General features: G+C 34.8%; 3 protein-coding genes, 1 long non-coding RNA gene and 1 pseudogene across 5 annotated transcripts; 3 read left to right on the plus strand and 2 right to left on the minus strand.

Moving 5' to 3' along the window:
* Positions 1 to 14: 14 nt before the first annotated feature.
* On the minus strand, positions 15 to 1,254 carry LOC110010896 (hypothetical protein). Its single transcript, XM_089718340.1, has 2 exons — positions 647 to 1,254; positions 15 to 568 (listed from the first exon to the last, which is right to left on the minus strand). The coding sequence occupies exons 1-2, from the start codon at positions 950 to 952 to the stop codon at positions 86 to 88; spliced, it is 789 nt and encodes a 262-aa protein (XP_089574466.1). The 5' UTR covers positions 953 to 1,254; the 3' UTR covers positions 15 to 85.
* A 772-nt stretch (positions 1,255 to 2,026) lies between these two features.
* EIF3A (eukaryotic translation initiation factor 3A) lies at positions 2,027 to 8,803 on the plus strand. Its single transcript, XM_012233563.4, has 14 exons — positions 2,027 to 2,221; positions 2,486 to 2,550; positions 2,799 to 3,280; positions 3,475 to 3,690; positions 4,722 to 5,090; positions 5,217 to 5,246; positions 5,605 to 5,832; positions 5,924 to 6,085; positions 6,313 to 6,534; positions 6,620 to 6,829; positions 6,909 to 7,115; positions 7,275 to 7,355; positions 7,440 to 7,641; positions 7,973 to 8,803. Exons 2-14 carry the CDS (start codon positions 2,505 to 2,507, stop codon positions 8,542 to 8,544), a joined length of 3,027 nt encoding a protein of 1,008 aa, XP_012088953.1. The 5' UTR covers positions 2,027 to 2,221; positions 2,486 to 2,504; the 3' UTR covers positions 8,545 to 8,803.
* Positions 8,804 to 10,585: 1,782 nt separating this feature from the next.
* On the plus strand, positions 10,586 to 11,962 carry LOC119371116 (uncharacterized). The gene is made up of 2 exons (XR_005178683.2): positions 10,586 to 10,829; positions 11,811 to 11,962. It is a non-coding gene; the product is annotated as an uncharacterized LOC119371116 (long non-coding RNA).
* Positions 10,826 to 11,933, plus strand: LOC149498663 (wall-associated receptor kinase-like 20 pseudogene; annotated as a pseudogene).
* Positions 11,963 to 13,070: 1,108 nt separating the features above from the next.
* On the minus strand, positions 13,071 to 16,893 carry LOC105647458 (Protein phosphatase 2C family protein). 2 transcript variants are annotated; one of them, XM_012233559.4, is made up of 8 exons: positions 16,660 to 16,893; positions 15,557 to 15,757; positions 15,027 to 15,198; positions 14,720 to 14,937; positions 14,489 to 14,596; positions 14,285 to 14,410; positions 13,970 to 14,202; positions 13,071 to 13,702 (listed from the first exon to the last, which is right to left on the minus strand). In XM_012233559.4, exons 1-8 carry the CDS (start codon positions 16,693 to 16,695, stop codon positions 13,483 to 13,485), a joined length of 1,314 nt encoding a protein of 437 aa, XP_012088949.1. In that variant the 5' UTR covers positions 16,696 to 16,893; the 3' UTR covers positions 13,071 to 13,482. The 2 variants fall into 2 exon arrangements, with proteins under 2 accessions (XP_012088949.1, XP_012088950.1); XM_012233560.4 differs by having other exon boundaries at positions 15,557 to 15,810; positions 16,660 to 16,891.
* Between the last annotated feature and the right edge of the window lie 1,985 nt (positions 16,894 to 18,878).

Below are 18,878 nucleotides of genomic sequence, written 5' to 3' on the forward strand. Positions count from 1 at the left end.
TGGTGTCTACAAAGTATTGAAATTGAAATGAAAATGTTAATCAGATGAAACGCATAAAGCCTACACAAACACTACGCCTTCTGTATCATGGAATGGCATCTGGTAACAAAGTCCCATCTTTATCATATTGAAGGGTGCCAGAATAACTCAGTGGCCTGCACTTCTCCCCCATTAGGATCCTCTTCTTGCAAAGCTCCTGCTGCTCCCCACCTCTATCTTCCCTTTCTGATGTTTCTTGATTACTACTTGACTGAGCCATCTTCAACTTCCGGTGAGTTGTCGATATCCTTGATGGAGCTTGTTGCAGGTTCATTGTATCACTGGTGCTTCTATTGAATGCTACTCTACTTGCCTGTCCTCCAACCACTGCTTCTGCAATTTTCCCAACATTTGTCGGACTAATGTTATGGTTTTTGCTTTTGATGAAGTTATTGCAGCTTGTACTCTTGCGAAACAATCTCGAAAGGGATGGTGAAACTTTCAGATGCTTCTCTGCCTTGTTTGGCTGCTTGTTACTCTTTCCTTTCTTTTCCTTGTTTGATCTTTTCTCCTCTTCTTCATCTTCAATCTGCAAGAGTCTGTTGAATGAATATGAAGTAGATGATGAAGAGTCATGATCATCAAGAACAGCAAAATACTGATCTACCCTTTTCAGGATTTTTGCCTCTGATGGACCTGTTTGATGATCAGTACTAATATTGTCGTCATCGTTTCTCTGAACCTTTGGTGATTTTTTGGTGTTGAAGATGCTAGAGAAGATGGAGCCAAACTTACCCCACTTTTTTTTCTTTTCTTTGACATGATCAATATTACTGGCACCATTACTTCTTTTTTGCATGGTCTTGGCCAGCAGTTTTGGAATCTTGATTCTAATCTTGGGTTGAGAAATGGTGATGCTAAACAAATAGGAATTTGAGTTTCTATTGCAAGTGTCAGGATTTTCTTCAATCATATTTTCTTTAAGTGAAGTATAGGTGCAAATTCGCCATTGATGCTTATGGCTTGAAGAAATGATCAAGAAACTGAAATATGTGATGGATAAGTTCCTTTAAATGTGGGATTACATGTTATCCCATTTTCTTGTTTTCAAATGGAGTTTTAAATTCACCTGACCTGAGAATGAAATCCTCTAGAAGGGTATATCAGTCAATTGGATAGAAGGTTAGGCCAGTTAAAATTTGATTCCCACTAACTCCCCCACTCCTTTTTCATCCATATCTTCAATTGGATAACATCATGGAGTGGACAATGGAGCACATCTAGTTAATCTACTTCTTGACTGGCTTTTTTTCTTGTTTTGAAAATTATTTATGGACTAGTTATTCATCCATATTTTTATTTGGTGTATATATTCAATAAAACATGTATTTCTCGATTAATTATTGAAATGTTTGATCATAAAATAATATTAAAATAAAAAATATAAATATTTCAATTAAATTGTGAGATCAAACTTTATCACTATTGAAATTTTTCTAATAAAGAAAAATATCATAGAGTTTTTTTTTTTAATGGGAAATGTAATTTTTCTTCTTTCCTCATTTCAATTTCAATATTATGGTAAATTTCAATTTTTATGACGGTGAAACACTTATTAGACTAAAAGAATTTTTTTTTTTGGAAGAAAAATAACAAACGATTTGCTTGCCTTACTTGTAAATAAAAAATCAATAAAATTTACGTCAAGATATAACTTAATGGTAAGTGTACGTAAAGTCTGACAATAGATTCAGGTTCGAAACTTCCTCGAAACACTAAAAAAAAAATCAATAAAGTTGAGTTTTGAAAATAAATATGGGCCACTTTTGAGTTTTATTATTTATTATTTCTAATTTAGGGTGTCAAAAATTGTTAATAAAGCATCAGAATGAGAATGGCCCAATCTAAATTAATGTCGTTCAGTTCTACATGGGCCCAAATTGTTATTAAATCCTTTTTGTTTAGTTATTTTGGGCCGGATCCGGACAAGTTAATATAAAAGCGAATCTTTTAAAAGCCCTAGAAAGTGCAAATAGTTACCTAACAAAACAAAATCCGAGAAGGTTTAGGATAGCCCGGGTCTAGCTTGAAACAAACCCTAAAAAGAACTCAACTCTGCGCTTTGCTCTCTCAACTTCTCGGCCAGAGAGAGCGGCACTTTCTTCCTGTTTAGCCTCCCTCTCTCTCTCTCTCTCTCCATACAAACGCACGCGCGCGCGCGCACACGATTTTCTGCTGATCGGTAATGTTCTTGTTGTTGTTCTTCTTCTCGCTAGTCTTTATTATTAATTGAATGTGCTTTTTTTGTTTTTGTGTATTTCTCTTTATTTTCGTTTATTTGGATTTTCAATCTCCCGTTTTTTCGTAGTTTGTAGGTTGTTTTTGTTATTTTCTGATTTAGTTCCTCTATTGTTTCTTTTTGATTTCGTTTAATTATCGATTTTAATTTTTATGTCTGTGATGAATAGTAATTTGATATTTGCTTACTGTGTTTTTTGTTGAACAGCTCGAAATTTTGCTTGGAGATGGCGACTTATGCCAAACCGGAGAACGCTTTAAAGCGAGCGGAAGGTGAGTTATGAGTTTTGGTTTCTATTGAGTCGAGTGTCCAATAGTTTCCATCACTGCTTGGTTGATATGCCGCGGTTTCGTTGAGAATTTGTTTTCAAGTGGAAATTTCTTTTCTCGTAACATATGTTTCAGTTTTGGTTTCCTTTATTTATTTATTTATTTTTTTGTAATTTTAAGATTTGGGATGTTTGTGGTTTGCTGAACATGTTTAAGGAAGTAATGATATCAATATAACTGGCTTGTTGCAGAATTGATAAATGTGGGGCAGAAGCAAGATGCTTTGCAAGCTCTGCATGATCTGATAACTTCTAAGAGATATCGAGCATGGCAAAAGCCATTGGAAAAAATTATGTTCAAATATGTTGAGCTATGTGTTGATATGCGAAGGGGAAGATTTGCAAAGGATGGTTTGATACAGTACCGTATAGTCTGCCAACAAGTAAATGTGAATTCTTTGGAGGAGGTGATTAAGCATTTCATGCATCTCTCCACTGAGAAAGCTGAACAAGCACGAAGTCAGGCACAAGCTTTAGAAGATGCTCTTGATGTTGATGACCTTGAAGCAGATAAGAGGCCAGAAGATCTGATGCTTAGTTATGTCAGTGGAGAGAAAGGAAAGGATAGATCTGATCGTGAACTTGTTACCCCTTGGTTCAAGTTTTTGTGGGAGACATATAGAACGGTGCTTGAGATCTTACGAAACAACTCAAAGTTGGAGGCACTATATGCGGTATTCCCTTTAATTAGAAAATCTTTTGATATATTAAGCATCTTTCTTTACATGGTTAGACTTTTTTTTTTTATACTAATGTATGCTTAAGGTTTAAGGTGAATTATTTTCCATCTCTGCATATATGTTCAAATCAAATTGTCTCTAAAACAAAACTGGCAATGGGAACTTATGACTGGTGTCATTAATTATAGATGACAGCACATCGAGCTTTCCAATTCTGCAAACAGTACAAAAGGACAACTGAATTTAGAAGGCTATGTGAGATTATCAGGAACCATTTAGCAAACCTCAACAAATATAGAGATCAAAGGGACCGGCCTGATCTGTCAGCCCCAGAGAGCTTGCAGCTGTACCTTGATACCCGATTTGAGCAACTAAAAATTGCTACTGAGCTTGAACTCTGGCAGGTACATAAATTGCTCCATTTATGTCTAGACTTGATGATTATGTGTTCATGCTGTATAGTTACCTAATTCACTATATCCCCCTTGGTACCCTCATCTAGCACAATTCTGGTGGAGTTGTGTAATTCTGTTACTCTGCATTCATTTTTATAGAAAGTGAAATATTATGCAATAAATAATTATTTAATTCCCACGCAATTGTATAGTTAACAATAAATATAATGTTATTTTAAATAAAATAAGTGACAATTATCTAATACATTAACTATTCAACAAGTAATTAGGAGGCCTAGAACCCAATAATATGCAGTGTAATATGCATGGCATCACTCTAGTAAGTACAATGACTTGCTAGAATCCAAATATATTTTACCAACTTTACTGGCCTCTGGTTATCTCAAATAATTTACCCGTATTCGTTATTTTTTGTTTTTTTAGTATTCTTTGGTTCCTTTTTCATGGTACTATTACATATTTTCTTAAAACTTTTATCCATTTGAAAATTGAGAACTTGATTTTTAAAACTTTAAGTGAAGCCTAATATGAGCTTGTGTCATTCAATTTTACAGATTCATAATTATTAAATTTTTTTAAATAGTTAATTTTGTACTTTATTCAATTGATTCTGTATTTTATAGGTACAAAATTATAATGATGCCACCATTATAGAGGACAACTCAATGATTTTTGTAGTAAAAATGTCAGAACTAAAAAAATTACTAAATGTCAATTTTACTTTTTGCATGAAAATGTGTTTAATATTTAAAATATAAATAAAGATTTGAGAGCCTATTGTGAAATCTAAATATAATAAGCCAAATAAAATATATGTATGACTTTCAAGCAAAAAGAAGAAGTAATTTTCTATAGTGTGGGTAATTTTGCTTTTCCTCTACCTATAGTTGCACCATCCCAAAGGGTATGATGTTCATAGGACCTAGGGTTCATAGTATTTCATGAAGAGATTTCTGTATCATTGTTATTGTGAAGCTTGCCTTTCTTTTTGCCATTAATTTCTCAATTCCCATGTGCAGGAAGCTTTTCGGTCCATTGAGGATATCCATGGATTAATGTGCATGGTCAAAAAGACTCCTAAGCCATCTTTGATGGTGGTTTACTATGCGAAGCTAACTGAGATTTTCTGGATTTCATCGAGTCATCTTTATCATGCTTATGCATGGTTCAAACTTTTTACACTTCAGAAAAGCTTCAATAAAAACCTAAGCCAGAAGGATTTACAGTTGATAGCTTCTTCTGTTGTGTTGGCTGCTCTGGCAGTGGCTCCCTATGACCACACACGAAGTGCATCACACCTGGAACTTGAAAATGAAAAAGAGCGCAACTTGAGAATGGCTAATCTCATTGGATTCAATCTAGACCCTAAACCTGAGAGTAGAGAAGCGGTAATGTGATTTATTCCATTGAATTAACTCTTGGCTAACCTTCAGTACTTATTTGTATGTATGTTTAAATTTTGCATTGTTGTAATTGATTGTTTCCTTTGTTCTCATTATTTGTTCTTCATACAGCTTTCAAGGCCATCCCTTCTGTCAGAACTGGTAAGTGATTTTTTCTTTCATTTTGTTGCTCTATCTACTTCCGTTGTCTGCCTCACTTGATAGAGGGTTTGCAAATAAAGAAACCTTTCTGTTTGAGGTTTTTTTTTAAAAATTTTTTTAAATTTTTTTATTTTTTTTTAAGTAACAATGCCTTAGTTAAATCTGATATGTGCAAATCTTTTTTCTCACCTTTCCAACAAGAATCACAGCATGAACTTTTGCATCTTAACTGTTAAGTGCAACATAATTGTACATGTTGGTCCTTGAAAAGTTATTCTTTGTTTTTTTTTTTGTCTTTCTGTGAAAGTATAATATAGACTTATTCTCTTAATTCTTCATTATTTCGATTGTATTTTAGATTTCCAAGGGGGTATTGAGCTGTGCTACACAGGAAGTGAAAGATCTTTATCATCTTCTGGAGAATGAGTTTCTCCCCCTAGATCTTGCAGCAAAGGTACAGCCACTGTTATCCAAGATCTCAAAACTTGGGGGAAAAATTGCTTCAGCTTCTTCTGTGCCAGAAGTGCAACTGTCTCAATATGTTCCTGCCCTTGAAAAGCTTGCTACTTTAAGGCTGCTTCAGCAGGTACATAGATTTCACCCACTTTTTATGGGTCTCTTACTTTGAGATCTCCATCCTCTTCTTTGGTCATTTATGCTTCTCCGTGATTTTCCAGGTGTCACAGGTGTATCAGATGATGAAAATTGAGAGTTTATCTCAGATGATCCCCTTTCTTGACTTTTCTGTTGTCGAGAAAATTTCTGTTGATGCTGTGAAACATAATTTCTTAGCTATGAAAGTTGAACATACAAAGGGCGTCATATTGTTTAATAATTTGGTATGTTCTATTATCTATGCTTGTTTTTTTTATATTATAGATTATCATTTGCTTTCTATCTATCATTTGCCTCCTTGCACACAACATTCTTCTCTGTGGAAAAAACTATTATGCTAGGTTAGTTCTTGCATTTATACCTCCAATTGGTTTGTCTTGCCTTTGTTTTTTTTTATGAATGTTGGTTTGAATTCAAGTATGATTACATTCATTGATTGGTCTCTTTCAAGGGTCTTGAATCTGATGGACTGCGAGACCATCTTGCAATTTTTGCGGAATCCTTAAATAAAGTGAGGGCCTTGATATATCCTCCAGCAAAGAAATCTTCAAAACTAGGTGAGATTTTACCTGGATTGGGGGAGATTGTGGATAAGGAACATAAAAGACTGCTTGCTCGGAAATCAATTATTGAAAAGAGGAAGGAAGAACAAGAACGTCAACTTTTGGAAATGGTATGCACATGGTAACTGCTATGCATAAAGTTCAATCATTAACCATAAACTACTATCATCTTATTGGATCTCTCTGTTTTGTAAGGAACGAGAAGAGGAGACAAGAAGGCTGCAGCTACAGAAGAAAAGAGAGGAGGCTGAGCAGAAGAGGCTTGCAGCTGAGATTGAGCAACGAAAGAACCAAAGGATCCTCCAGGAAATAGAGCAGCGAGAACTTGAAGAAGCACAGGCTTTGCTTGAGGATGTTGACAAGCGAAGTAAAAGGAAGGGGGGAAAAAAGCCGATCTTAGAAGGAGTAAGTTCATGATGTAACTTCATTGCTTTCATTTGTAGGGATTTAATTTTCCCAAATTGACACTTCCATGTCTTCATAGGAGAAAGTGACGAAACAAACTATAATGGAAAGGGCTTTGAGCGAGCAGCTCAGGGAGAGGCAGGAAATGGAGAAGAAATTACAAAAACTAGCTAAAACGATGGATTATTTGGAAAGAGCAAAGAGAGAGGAGGCAGCACCATTGATTGAGGCTGCTTTCCAACGACGCCTGGTGGAAGAGAAGGCTCTTAATGAACATGAGCAGCAGGTATCTTTTTAAGTTCCTGTTATGTATGCAGCGCATGCACTTCAAAAGCTGAATAGAAGGGTCATTAATCTATCTGTGTAAGGGAATAATTTTCTTCTAGCCTTGTCCAATATGGTTTGTCCATGTAGTTTAATGTGTGAATTTTTATCAATGTTGCAGCTAGAGATTGAACTTAGCAGGCAGCGCCATGACGGTGACCTCAGGGAGAAGAATAGGTTGTCTCGGATGCTGGAAAACAAAGTAAGGATGCTGTTTTTGTTAATGGCTATTTTTAGGATTGCCATCAATGCTTGGAATTAATTTTGTTTCTGTTATCATTTACAGATGATATTCCAGGAAAGAGTAATGAGCCGCCGACAAGCTGAGTTTGACCGGCTGAGAACAGAGAGAGAAGAAAGAATCAATCAAATTATTCAGGCCCGAAAACAAGAAAGGGAAGCTAATAGGAAGAAAATATTCTATGTGAGGACTGAAGAGGAAAGGCTGAGGAAGTTGCGTGAAGAGGAGGAAGCTCGCAAGCGAGAAGGTAGATAGAGAATGCTAATTCTTAAATAAATATTGCTCTTTTTCTTATAGCTCTTCAAGAATGCTTATACATTTCCTTATTGAGCTTGTGGAATGATTTTACTGAAGCTGATTACTGCATTTCAATCGGTTTCAGCTCTTTATTTGCAAACTTCCTCACATTTTGTACATTATTTGTCCAAGTTGTTATTTTACCCCCTGTACTATATTTTCCTTTTCTTTTGTTATGGCCTGAGTCAACGCTATTATTATTTTACCAAACATTCTTTTATTGAAGAGAGATTTAAGTTTGTGATCTTTACAATCTGATTAGCCTTTTTTCAAATATGCAGAGGCTGAGAGACGACGGAAAGAAGAAGCTGAACGCAAGGCAAAGCTGGATGAGATTGCTGCAAAGCAGAGACAGAGAGAACTAGAACTTGAAGAAAAGAAGGAAAGGCAAAGGCGGGAAGCTCTCTTGGGAAGATCAACTGATGGGCCTACTAGACCTTCTGAGCTTGCTGCTGGGTCCCGTCAAGAACCTGGAGCTGCTGCTCCAGCTGCTGCAGCTGCAGCTGCTACTCCAGCTGCTTCTGCTCCTGCTGCAGCTGCTCCAACCCCTGGGAAGTATGTGCCTAGGTTCCGAAGGGATAGAGAAAGCACTGGCCAGGCTCCTCCAGATTCTGAGAAGTGGGGTGGTGGCAGCAGCAGGCAGGCTCCTTCTGAGCCGGAACGGTGGAGTGGTGGCGTAAGGCAGCCACCTTCAGATTCAGAACGGTGGGGCAGCGGTAGCTCCAGGCAAGCTCCTCCCTCAGACTCTGATCGATGGGGCAGTGGTCCAAGACCTGAGGATCGCAACCCACCTGGTGATAGGTGGCGCGGCAGCAGTTCAAAGACCTCTTGGTCATCATCTAGACGCGGATAATCATTGGAGCTTCTGAATATAATTTGCCAAACAGGTGATGGCTTTTTTGGTAAACCGAGTTGAAATTTCTCTAGGAAACCCCAATGAATAATCATTGTTTCAATTTTGAGACCTGCAGTTAGAATGGTTTCCTTTCCTTTTCCCCTTCTAGTATTGTGAGTTTGATTAACTTTATTTGTAATTTGGAGTTCTTTTAACCTGGAGTTATTTATTCCTTTGTACTTAAAGAGTAATATGTTTTCTCGGATACACTTTGCAATGCTGTGTGTTACGCTTCCCTCCCATATTATTTGAATTTTTCCAGTGCAGAGTCGGTTCGTTCCTGGTTACTTTTCATATTCCATGTAATCTGTTTAAGGTGCTTGTTTTTTCACATCTGGGATTGAGGATGTCAATTTTGATTTGGTGGATACTACTGGTTTTGATTATTACGATTAATTATAATAATTTATCTCATTTTTGTTACTCTTTTTTAGATTTCCCATTTAAATTCTCAAATATTATCAGGCAGCAGCTTCTGGATTTAAAACTTAAAAGAAAGTTTCATGTTTTATCTGTAGGACATTTTTAATTCTCGTTTTGCCCTTCAGAATCAAATTGTTCTGTGTTTAAACGAGGTTTTCTCACAGCTTTGAACTTTTTGGAGACTGGTTTTGGTTTTTTAGTAGTATACTTATTGGGGCTTCAATGGTTTTGGTTTTGACGGTTTGGAACAGAGTATGAAATGAGAACTCGAATTGGTCTCCATGGTTGTTCCTGTATGCGACTTGATTTCTCTGTTTACAGCGTCGAATTTAAGATTTGACTTACACCGCGGTTTCCTGATAGAGCTTCTTGTATGACTCGTCTAATGTGAGGTTTAAAGAGAGATCTATCTTTAACTTGTATTTACATTATGCAATCTACATTAATGGTATTTTGAATCTTACAAGATTTCTTTTTCATACCACAATTATTTATTTTGTATGGACAATGATTTAGTGAGTAATAATATGATCAATTCTGAGTAATGGAGCTTGTGTGGTGGTAGAAAAGCCTAAAAAAGCTTATTAAAATGATCACTATAAGGTACGGTTGGCCCATCCCAGAGCTGCATCAACTTATAGATTCCTTTTAACGTACGAAAAAAATTTTAAAGAAATTTTCTGTGTGCCAAAACCTGTATATCTATTTGCTGCCCTTAAAGTTTTCAAGTCACCAAAGCAATTAACGGACGCCAGATCCTTGAGTTTTCTTATTCTATGATTAATAACATGGCCACAATCATAGTAATGGCCTAATTAAATTAATAAATTAAGAATTGAATCATTCCATCTTTAGTACCTTTGCCGGTTTGTCTTTTCTTCCTCTTGCCTCTTTTGGTCAACCCAAACCATTTTTAAGAATTTAATGCCAGACCACTTAAGGTAAGTGCGAACACCTCAAATAGAAAATTGCCCTCTCAGTCTTGGCTTTTTTGAATAAGGAAATTGGAATCCAGTCACCTTTCTGAATACTTGCCTGGTACAAACTTATTGGCCACAGAATGCATGGGTGAGTGAGATGAAACTCAAAAATCTTGGAGATATGGCCAGTTTGCTTTTGCCCCTTTTAGAGGTTGGCAATTGGGCATTGTCAATTTGATTTTACTTAGATCTGTTCGCAATATTAGCCAGTAGCTTAGCTGTTGTAGTAACCGGGCTTTAAGCTGTTAGCTATTAGCCGATAGCTGTTTATATGACGGTTTAAATTAGAAATATTTGGTAAAAATAGTTATTTAACTTAAAATGATAAAAAAAATTAATTGTTTAATTAAACATTAGTCTGCTTAATGTTTCATAAATAACTTTATTAACCTTTAAAAGCTATTAATAAAAAATTATATTACCAAATGATACAATTAATAGAAATAGAGCTTTCACTTAGTGAAAATGTTAAAAGTTAACTCAAAAGTTATTGCTGAACAAGACTTTAATACTGATAGTTCTAAATCAGACTTTAGTATGATTATAACTCTAAATAGCAGTTTGATTGTGTTTAATAAGTCTATTTTTTGGAAAAGGGAGGATCCAGCGTCAAAAGGAATGAATATGTTAATTGATTTTACATCCTGAAATTGATCCAATTGGTTAGCATACAGTGTAACTTGGCGAATTAGCTTCTTTGTTCATGCCAGAATCATAAATCTACTGGCTGTCCTTTACTAATTGGTAAAGGGCAGTGGTGGTTATCTTAAGCACAGACATGCGTCAGAGGTTGCATCATAAGGCAATCCCACTCGGGAATTCATAATATCTTATTAGCAGGTAATTAGAACTTCACCTCAGGTAACTTGGGTCTCAAATTGTTATATAAATAGGGCATCAAGCTCTTAGCTTTCTTGCTTCAAAGAAAGAGTCTTTCACTGCCTTTTTCTTCTTAATTGTGTCTTAAGTAACCAAAATGTTGTTTTTGGTGTATTTTTTGCTTGGTTTAGTAACCCGAGTGTCAGCTTTTAATGCTTGCCCTAAATGTGGGAGCATGGAAGTTCCATACCCACTAAGCACAGGAGAAAATTGTGGGAACCCTAATTATAGAATCTATTGCAATGATGGAGCCCTAAAATTCTTATCATCTCAAGGGTTTTACTATAAGATCCTTAGCATAAACCCTAGTTCTTATAAGCTTGTTATAGAACCTCCATTGATACAAAAAAACACATGTTATTCTTCTGATCTTGGTGTAGGAGGGTTAATGCTTGATGAGAATTTGCCTTTTAATATTTCTACTCATAACACTGTTATGTTATTTAATTGTTCTGAAACTATTTTATTATCACCATTAAATTGCACATCAAGCAGTTATTGTAGGAGGTTTGAAGAAGGAAATAGAGAGGGAAGTGGATGCAAAGGTACTCTCTGTTGTCATTTCTTGAAAGATGCTTCAATGACTTCTCATAGGGTTAGAGTCAGAGTTGGAGGATGCACTGCTTATACTTCTGTTGTGGATATCAAGTCTATAGATCCTATTGATGCTTGGAATTATGGAATTGAGCTTCAATGGGTGCCTCCATATTAACATCTCTCTTTTCTTTCTTTCTTTCTTTCTTTTTTCTTTGGGGTCATTGGGGTTTAATAATGTGACTCATGAAGAGATGCTGATGCTTCTTATGTGTGCTTAATGTTTTACGTTCTTCCCTTTAGTTGTTTATCGTATTGAGATGGCTTTGGTATAATGGTAAAATTACTGCACTTGTCAGTTGAAGGTTTTGAGTTCATGTTATTAAAACAATCTCTCTGCAAAAACAGGGAGAAGGTTAAAGCTGCGTATATCAACTTTTTTCTATGCCGATAAATGTGGAATGCTCTGTGAAGGCTAAGGTTACGTTTTCGGTTATGCATTATATGAGTATGTTTGTTGTTATTGTTCAATTGGAGAAATAGATACTGAATTTTTTTTTTTTTTTTTTTTGGACAAAGTTTGCTTTTCATCCCCCACAAATAGTCGTGTTCTGGTTATGAGCCAGCGCTGTCGAAGGGGAAAGTTATAAAGGTTGACAAAACAAAGTAAACAAAGGCTCGATGATTTTTCGAGAGGTTCAATAGACCGGAATAATATTATAAGGATGTATTATTTACCAAATAACATTCATCAAATTGGTGATAAATGACTTAAATTTATCTACAAGATATGAAAATATATCCTAATTATCTTCGTCACATACGATATCTTCATTCAAATTAATAAAATTTCTAGAAAGATTTCCTTTATTTCATATATATATCTATTAGAATTTGTGTATATGAGAGCATCCTTTTGAAGAAAAGAAACTAGGTATATAAAATACTAAAATTTAACTTATTCTCTATTTAAATTCTCTGTATTTAAATAAGTAAATAAGCCAAGAAAATGAAAATTTCAATGTATTTTCTCTAAAATTTATCTTTTTCCAAAAAAAAAAAAAAGCATAATTTCTTTTCTTTTCTTTATTATATCCAAATAAAAAAGTGAAAAAATAACTACTGAAATATCTCATTATTTTCTTCACTCTATTATTTTTCTCCCTACACTCTCCAAACAAAGTCAAGGTATAAAGTTAAACACCTTTTGTCCAAAAGAAAGTAAGCGGCAAGACACATTTTATACGTATCCCCGAACCGTTTTTCTTTTATTTTTTATTTTTTATTTTTTATGTGGTGGGGCATCTCAAAGTTATGATTTAGCCTTTTAGGAGTGAACCTTTTCTGAAAAATTCAATTTCCTTCCATGAAATCATATGAAATACAATTTTTAATGTCTGTTTATCATTCACAGAATTATCAAGTGACAGGAAACAAATTTGAGAAAAATAAGAATAAAAAATAAATGAGGAAATGCTTAGCAAAATATAATGTTTATACTGTAACTATTTGATCATGGCAAACATGTTGGCCTTACCAAATAACAAGTGTTGAGGAGTTATTCTAATTTGCAAGTTTCACTACAAGTTCAAATCGATTTTATAAGAGGAAAACAATAAAAATTCAAAATAAAGGAGAAAGTCCTCGCTTTTAGAGGATATCAAAACATAGGGAACACCAAATTCTTATATATTCTTGATTGTTTTCCTAATACATTATAACTGGAAGTAAACAATGAAGAAAATGCACAAAGGTGGTGACTTTCCACACAGACACAACGATGAAGATGCTGCGGTGAAAACATCACTACGCGACCTTCATTTTTTACTTACAACTTCAAGCTGTTAGCAATCAAACTATCACAACCGTATCTATCAGATGGCATCTCTGTCCTCTGTCAGTTTAGCAAAAGTTGTAGCAAACCAGAATTGAAACAAACAAATGTAAAAACAAAACACCTACTCACTATATTTCTACCTCATTTCTTATAAAACTATTATAATCAGTACAGAAAGCCAAAAACCAAGCATGCGGACACTTCCAGTCAAAAAATATATTTACTCTGTTACCAGATTATTTGCTATGCAGTCACTATTGGTCTGCTCGGTCTTTTCCCTTCCATGGCATCTTTCTTTTTTCGACAGTTAGGGCAGAGGAAGGGGCCTTCCCATGGCTTTGATCCAGGTGAGAAAAAAGACCCTGAGTTTACTGATAAGCTATCAGTAGGGGGTTGATCCACTTGGCATACAGCACATCTGAATAGCCCAGTGTTTGTGTTCGAAGGAAAATCTTTACCCAGCCTGCATTTGCATCAGAAAAGTTAGAGGCATATGGACTAGATATCAAGTTAAGAAAAACTCCTAACCTCCCATTCTACCATTCCTACATTGGTAATAGCATTGCAATCCAAGTAAAATCAGAGCATCTGAAGGACACAGCAGAAAGGAGAAAAAGAACAGGTCCTTCGTTGAAAAAGTTGGCTGTTTATCATTTCTCACAAAAACTATTTACAAAAACAAAAAGCAGTGCATCTGAATTGTATAAGAGGAACATGATAATCAACAAACCTTTCTGCAAGCATAGCAGAACCCTCTTCAAACAACTCCTCCACCACTCCAACAGCAGAAAGCTTATTTGTTGCTTTGTTCACATAGTTCAGAGATTTCTTTCCAAACAGAAGTGAACTAAGCATATTTTGCTTCTTCCTTGGTATAGGAGGTAAGACGGGAAGGTCAGATGGGATAATATCAACAACAAGGCATGTTGTATCATCCTTCAGTCCCCTTGACCTTAAAGCCTCCTAGAGAGTAAAACAAACAAGTATAATTAAGAGGAAACCAGTAGCAAACAAAACACTACAGTAATGTGTGACAAGACATCACCTTAACCACCAACTTGGCAGCAATCTCTGCAGGTAAACCCCGACATGACTTTGCAGCCATATCAGAGGATAAAGCGTCCCAGATACCATCAGAAGCAATAATTAGTCTTCCCCCAGCATCTGATAGCTAGATAACCACAAAAGAATTCCCTGAGTTTCATAAATAATAAAAGAAAAGTAACAAAACCATTCCCAATCACCATACCTTCACTTGCTTAACATGAGGTATTGGGACAATGAACTCTCCAACATCCGTATCTCCAATTGACCTAGAAAGACACAAGCCACCAGGCCAGCATCGCAAGGGACCAACCTATGAACCATAGAGAAATTGAGTCAATGAAACAAAGGAAGTCGCAGGAGGGGGAAGGGAATGGGATACAAAAGATTTCCTCCAGAAACAAGTTGCAAGTGACAGATAATGACCGAATGATACCTCATTGCCCCCAAATACATTTAGCCTTCCTACTTCACCCCCACTTGCAGTTACACGCTCCCTTTCCTCCACATTCTCTTCTAGCCTGTGATCAACTGTCAAAAGGGAAACTACACCTCCCTGAGTATCCAAGATGCATCGTGAATCCCCCACAGAAGCGACAGTCACAGTCCACCCATCTATCACGACAAATGTTACTGTTGTCCCAGAAGTCTCCCCTGCAATTTATGTCAAACTTTAAGGTAAGCATACTAACAAAGATGCCAAAAGGATGGTGGAAGTTTTATGGAAGGGATATCGTATATACGTCTTTGCTGAAATTCTATGTCAGTTTTCACAAAGCCTGCAACTAGAGCTCGAGGAAGGGCTTGAAGCCACTCTTCCCTACTAATTTCCTGGGGAATTGCACTCAGAACATTATCCAATAAGTTTTCCTTAGCAAAGATGGCAGCTGATATACCATTATGTCCATCAAAAATCTGTCAAAAAAAGCACCATAATGAATTAAAAAGGATGAGTTGGACCAATGTTAAGAAGTCCTATGGGTTTCTAATATTACCTTGTTCTCCACCTGATAACTGAGAAATGGAAAGAAAATCAAATATTCAAATTACAATCCTCTCTCTCCCTCTCTCAACCCCCTTCCCTTATTTGAGGGTTTCAAATTACAAGCATATATCATATAAATAACTTTCTAGAAATGAAATATTCATATAGCTGTCAAAATTTTCTTTTCTTTTTGATTTTGTCAATAACAAAACACAAAGCAATCTTCTCTTAGAGGAGCTAAGAGTAACATGAATAAAGAAAGGATGGGGAAAAATTGAAATAAAGTACCGCAAAGACAGAAAATGATGTTGAAGGATCCCCTTGAATTCTCTGGCAGTCGGGTTTTATCAGGAAGTAATCCTCTCCCTTCTTTGCCAAAGCAGCCTGTCCATACTTCAGAAAAGGTTTCTCAACCTTCTCATTCCTAAGCTCACGACCGATCAAGGTCCCAAGTGGAACAAGAGGAGGTTTCATCCTCGAGACTTCAGCCTGGCTCATGGCAGTTTAGGTGTCAACATTCCCACAATCCAAGTGCCAAAACCCTATCCATTCTCATTAAAAACGAAAAATTTTTATCTTCAAATCTCAAAAGCATCATCATATAAACCCTCTACATTTCAATCCAGTGAATCAAAACAAGTAGTCTACTAGTGACCACTCTGATCAGTGAAAAAATATAAATCAATATATTATTTGAATAAGTAAAAATTACCGGTGATAAATCATTATTTCTATGAATTCTCACTAACATAAGAATCAATGAAACCAAGACCTTAGTACATAATGGCATCTATTTATCACACGAATCAGAAAAAGAACATGCCAACTGATCAGAATTCTAGAAACCAAATCCACAGCAAAATATTAAACAATCCAGCCAACTAACAAAGCTAGAATAGCTCATGCTAGTCTGTCTTTAGATTCTTACAAAAAGCTCCAGCCCACATTTTCACCATGTCAAATTAGAACAATAACCCACCATAAATATCTCCGCTTTGATCTAATTCCCCACCCCCATGCCCCCCAAAAAAAAAAAAATCAATTCATTATAGGCAATTTTGACTAAAATGTACTTCTGAGGATGAAAAACAAAAAGAGGAGGAAATCAAAGAATTTAATCCAAAATGTGCACGGCAGTAATTCAAGCAAAAAAAAAAAAATAATCCATCAGAACAGACCCAGTAAATCTCCTTCACAGAATCACAAGAATCTTAACTAACTGATGGATCTTCAATGTTTGCATTTAATCATTAAAAATCCATTAAAAGTAAATAAAAATGGGAACAAAATCAAACTATTTAAAAAAAAAAAAAAAAAAAAAAAAAGCCTTGAAGGAGAGAATGGAAAAATATGAGAATGAGAGGAAAGGAGAGAGAAAGCAGAAAACTCACAGTTGAAACATGAAGAGGCCTCAACAGATCCAGCATTGATGAATAGTAATCTAAAGCCACTCCATTTCTACTATTAGCAGACGATTTTGAGTTAAAAACAGAGGCAAGAGGAAAAGCCCTAAACTAGAGAAGAGAGAAAAGGGTTAGAGTTAGAGTTAGAGAGAGAAAGGGACTCACAGGTGTAGAAGTGGATTTTGATTGGAGGAGAAATCTGGAGAGATAGAGAGACGCGGGTTTTTGTTGTTTTGCAGCTGATTTTCGGACAAATGCCGTTCTGATAATGACGTTTATGTCCTAATCTATAATCTAGGTTTTCTAATCTCCGTCTCGATGTTTTAGAGGAAAACGCCTAATTGGATTTTCTTCCTCCAAATTACCTTTTTGTCCCTTCTTCGACTATATTACAAACTACTACTATAATAAATTAACAAAATTTTTGGAATATAATAAAACGCAAAAAAAGACCCTCCAATATTGAAAATTTCATAAAAATAGTAACAATTCCACTAACTGATCTCTCTAAATTTCAGACACGGTTAAAAATAAATTAAATTTACTTTCTTTATTATTTTTTTTCCTTTTTCTAAATAAAGAAAATTACTTTCCATAGTAGTTTTTTATAATATTTTCTTCTATTAAAAAAAAAAAATTACTCTCGTACAAACAAATGCTAAGAGATTTTATTGAACAAGTGAGTTATTATCTTTTGAGATTTTAATGTCTAGAAAGGTCATTTGAAGGAAGTTGACTTCGATTAATATATGTAAATAGAATACTTATAATTCTTACCAAAAAAATATGATATGAAGAAGAAAATGGTGTTTGGTTGGCAAAAGGTTGGTGGGTTATGATATGATAAGACCAAATTGTCTATTTGGAGAGTTGATTAAGAGAAGCAATTGCATAATCAAAATCAAACACCGCAGACTTAGTGAAGCCAGCTATTCTTTTGTATTTCAGTCCCATAACATGATAATGACATTCTAAGCTATTTCATTTTTTTGTTTTTTATGCATCTTTATATTCATTATTAGGTCCATCGGGCTAATAGAACATTATGGATTAAGATAGTCCTTCATTTTACGAATAAAATCTATAAAAACTCTTATAGTTGAGAGGTTCCAAACCAAAAACACACTACTTCTCGTATCAGTAATACAATTTATATTTATATTCATTTCATATTTATTAGATTTGGTTAATTTTAAAGAAATATTTTTTTTTTTTTAATATTATTATTGTTTGAGCAAAGAAAGATAAAGGTGACCGATTCTAATTTTGGTTTTATTGGGGATGTAATTATTAATCCCATAAGATAATAATAATTTATGAAAAGTCAAAATAAGTGGTTTGCACTCCTTGTCTTTGGATGTCATAATTTCTCTTAATTTAAGCAATTACTAATACATCCATTGCTACTGCTTTTTAATATTTTTTAATTTTTAAAATATTTTTAAAAATATTAATATTTTTAAAATAATTGAGGGAATTATTAATATTTTTTTCACCTTTATTTCCTCATTGCTACTGCTTTTTAATTTCACTAAATTGCCTAAATTAATTCTTAATTATTTTATCTAAATACATTTAAAAAAAAAAAAAAAAGAAAGAATCATCAATCATGCATGTATTTGGCTAAGCCGAGGAAATTGTGAACACAGACAATATATATATATTGCCTAATTTAATAAAAAATAAATAAAATTATGAGAGAGAATTCTTATAATTGAGATTAAAATATAAGAAAATCTCGTTGCCCTGTGAGAATGGAAAATTGAAATGCAAAATAAAAAAAAATAAAAAAAGGGCTAACATTCCAATTCCATGCTGATTGATGACGTGGCCACGTGTTAATGGGACCCACTTTAAGGGGGTTTAGCCACTCATTTGTGTGGGGTCAGGACCCTCCAGCTGGAAAGGTTGACATATATCTTCCCTCAAGTGGAAGTTTGTTGGCCAAAAATAGTTTGACGTGCGATAGCAGGTAGGGATGACTAAGGTCAGTTTTAAAAATCGATGTTGAACTATAATCAACGGTTTTGGTTTTAAAATCATAATCAAATTATGAAATTAAAGTTTGATTCTTTAATTTTTAAAATTAAAATTGACAATTTCAGTTTAAAACCGCGAAAAATATATTTTTGGAGGAACTTTCAACTTATTTTTTTATTTTATTATAGTTTTTTAAAATGATTTTTAAGAATTTTTATTAAATTGAT

This window comes from Jatropha curcas, chromosome 2, assembly GCF_041381405.1.
Source record: "Jatropha curcas cultivar XTBG-Jc1 chromosome 2, XTBG_Jcur_1.0, whole genome shotgun sequence".
NCBI lineage: Eukaryota > Viridiplantae > Streptophyta > Magnoliopsida > Malpighiales > Euphorbiaceae > Jatropha > Jatropha curcas.